We start from the raw sequence: 1,493 nt of genomic DNA, 5'->3' as shown, positions 1-1,493 counted from the left end.
TTTGTTTATTAGAATACATAATAATAATTTGGTTTAAGTGCATATATCAATGACTTTTATTTTGCATTATAGTGAAAAGAAAAATATGTATGGCATTGAACTTGGAGACTTAGAGAAAGGAACACAGGCAACACAGGCTGAGATCATCGCAGAAATGAATCGTGATAGGCATGAAGAGAATGCTTACGAAAAGATTAACGAGCCAAATGAGACAAATGCCGCCATTCAGACACGCTACGGCGATATCATAGCCGAAACGGGAGCTCCTGCAGTTGAAAAATACCTCAATAAGTCCCTCAGTGATAAAAACAAATCAGCAACAAATGGTCATGCTTGGGTAGCTGCAGAAGGAGCAGTCAGTAGTAAACAAGATAGAAATGAAAATATTGATGATAATGGAAAATTGGACGACATGACTCCTATGCCACCACCTCCACCACCCCCGGTTGAGTTTTCAGAAGTGGACGTTCATAGAGACGATTGGCAGAAGGACGATTTTCCAGAACCACCATCGTCACCACTGGACTTGGACGTAGCAGCAGAAGAGGCAACGTCGGAATTAGTTAACCTTGTCAAAGAACAGGCAGCAGAGTACGTATATTGAATATTATATTGAGCCACTAACTATATAATTTAAATGTAAATTCATGAGCAAGCAGTCATCCAAACGGGGTTTGACAGGCATTCAATGGTATAATTCGTTAAAAGAGCAGGCTGACTCATTTTTGGTTTTAATTTGTTGTCCTTGACTTAGAATATATCTAAATTCCCTTTCATACACTATACAGTTGAAACCCTTCTATACGGCTGTATAAGGTGTGCCATTAATTGACTCAGTATATAAGGGGTTCTTTCAATAGTAGGCCTCCTCGATATCGAAATAGACTCATAGTTCCACTAATATAATAATTATTCCGCAACATGTCAGCTTTCTGATTTTCTGGTGGAACTGTCAGTACATCCTCCGTTTAAAAAGCACAGCTGTACGGGTCCGCAATAATAGAACCCTTAATTGTTAACAGAATCAGGAGAGGGAAGATAAATTTTGTATGCCTTCATGCGATCGGCCATGACGTTTAAGCAAGCTTTTACATAACGTAGACCTGTTATTCCTCCAGTATATGTAGGAGATAGAGTCAAGTGGTATTTGTCTGTATATTAAGAATTGATGGCGGTACATTGACCTCAGACGTTTTCAATATTTTTAGGCCGTTCTTATAATAATGCTCATTAATACCATTCTGCCCTCTCTTTTTAATTGGTCATAGTTTCATTAGATAATCTCAGGATGATTATTGCCATTGAAAACGTATAACCCGATGAAATATTTATATAGTAGTGATTATCTGGGAATTAACTGGATGTTTTCCTTCTTTCTTTGAAAACAGACTCGAAAACACCGGCATTGACAACCAAGCATTCCAACCTGATGATGGAACAATAAGGACAGAATTATGAATTGAACACTAAAAAATAGAAAAGTTTAAATATAA

At 37.4% G+C, this 1,493-nt stretch overlaps 1 protein-coding gene across 1 annotated transcript; it reads left to right on the top strand.

Moving 5' to 3' along the window:
- Positions 1–77: 77 nt before the first annotated feature.
- LOC117106349 lies at positions 78–1,493 on the top strand. The gene is made up of 2 exons (XM_033247720.1): positions 78–591; positions 1,389–1,493. The coding sequence occupies exons 1-2, from the start codon at positions 86–88 to the stop codon at positions 1,456–1,458; spliced, it is 576 nt and encodes a 191-aa protein (XP_033103611.1). The 5' UTR covers positions 78–85; the 3' UTR covers positions 1,459–1,493.

This window comes from Anneissia japonica, unplaced genomic scaffold, assembly GCF_011630105.1.
Source record: "Anneissia japonica isolate Jap-2015-1 unplaced genomic scaffold, ASM1163010v1 scaffold58968_len1493_cov158, whole genome shotgun sequence".
Classification (NCBI taxonomy): domain Eukaryota; kingdom Metazoa; phylum Echinodermata; class Crinoidea; order Comatulida; family Comatulidae; genus Anneissia; species Anneissia japonica.
This window is presented reverse-complemented; position numbering and strand designations above follow the sequence as displayed.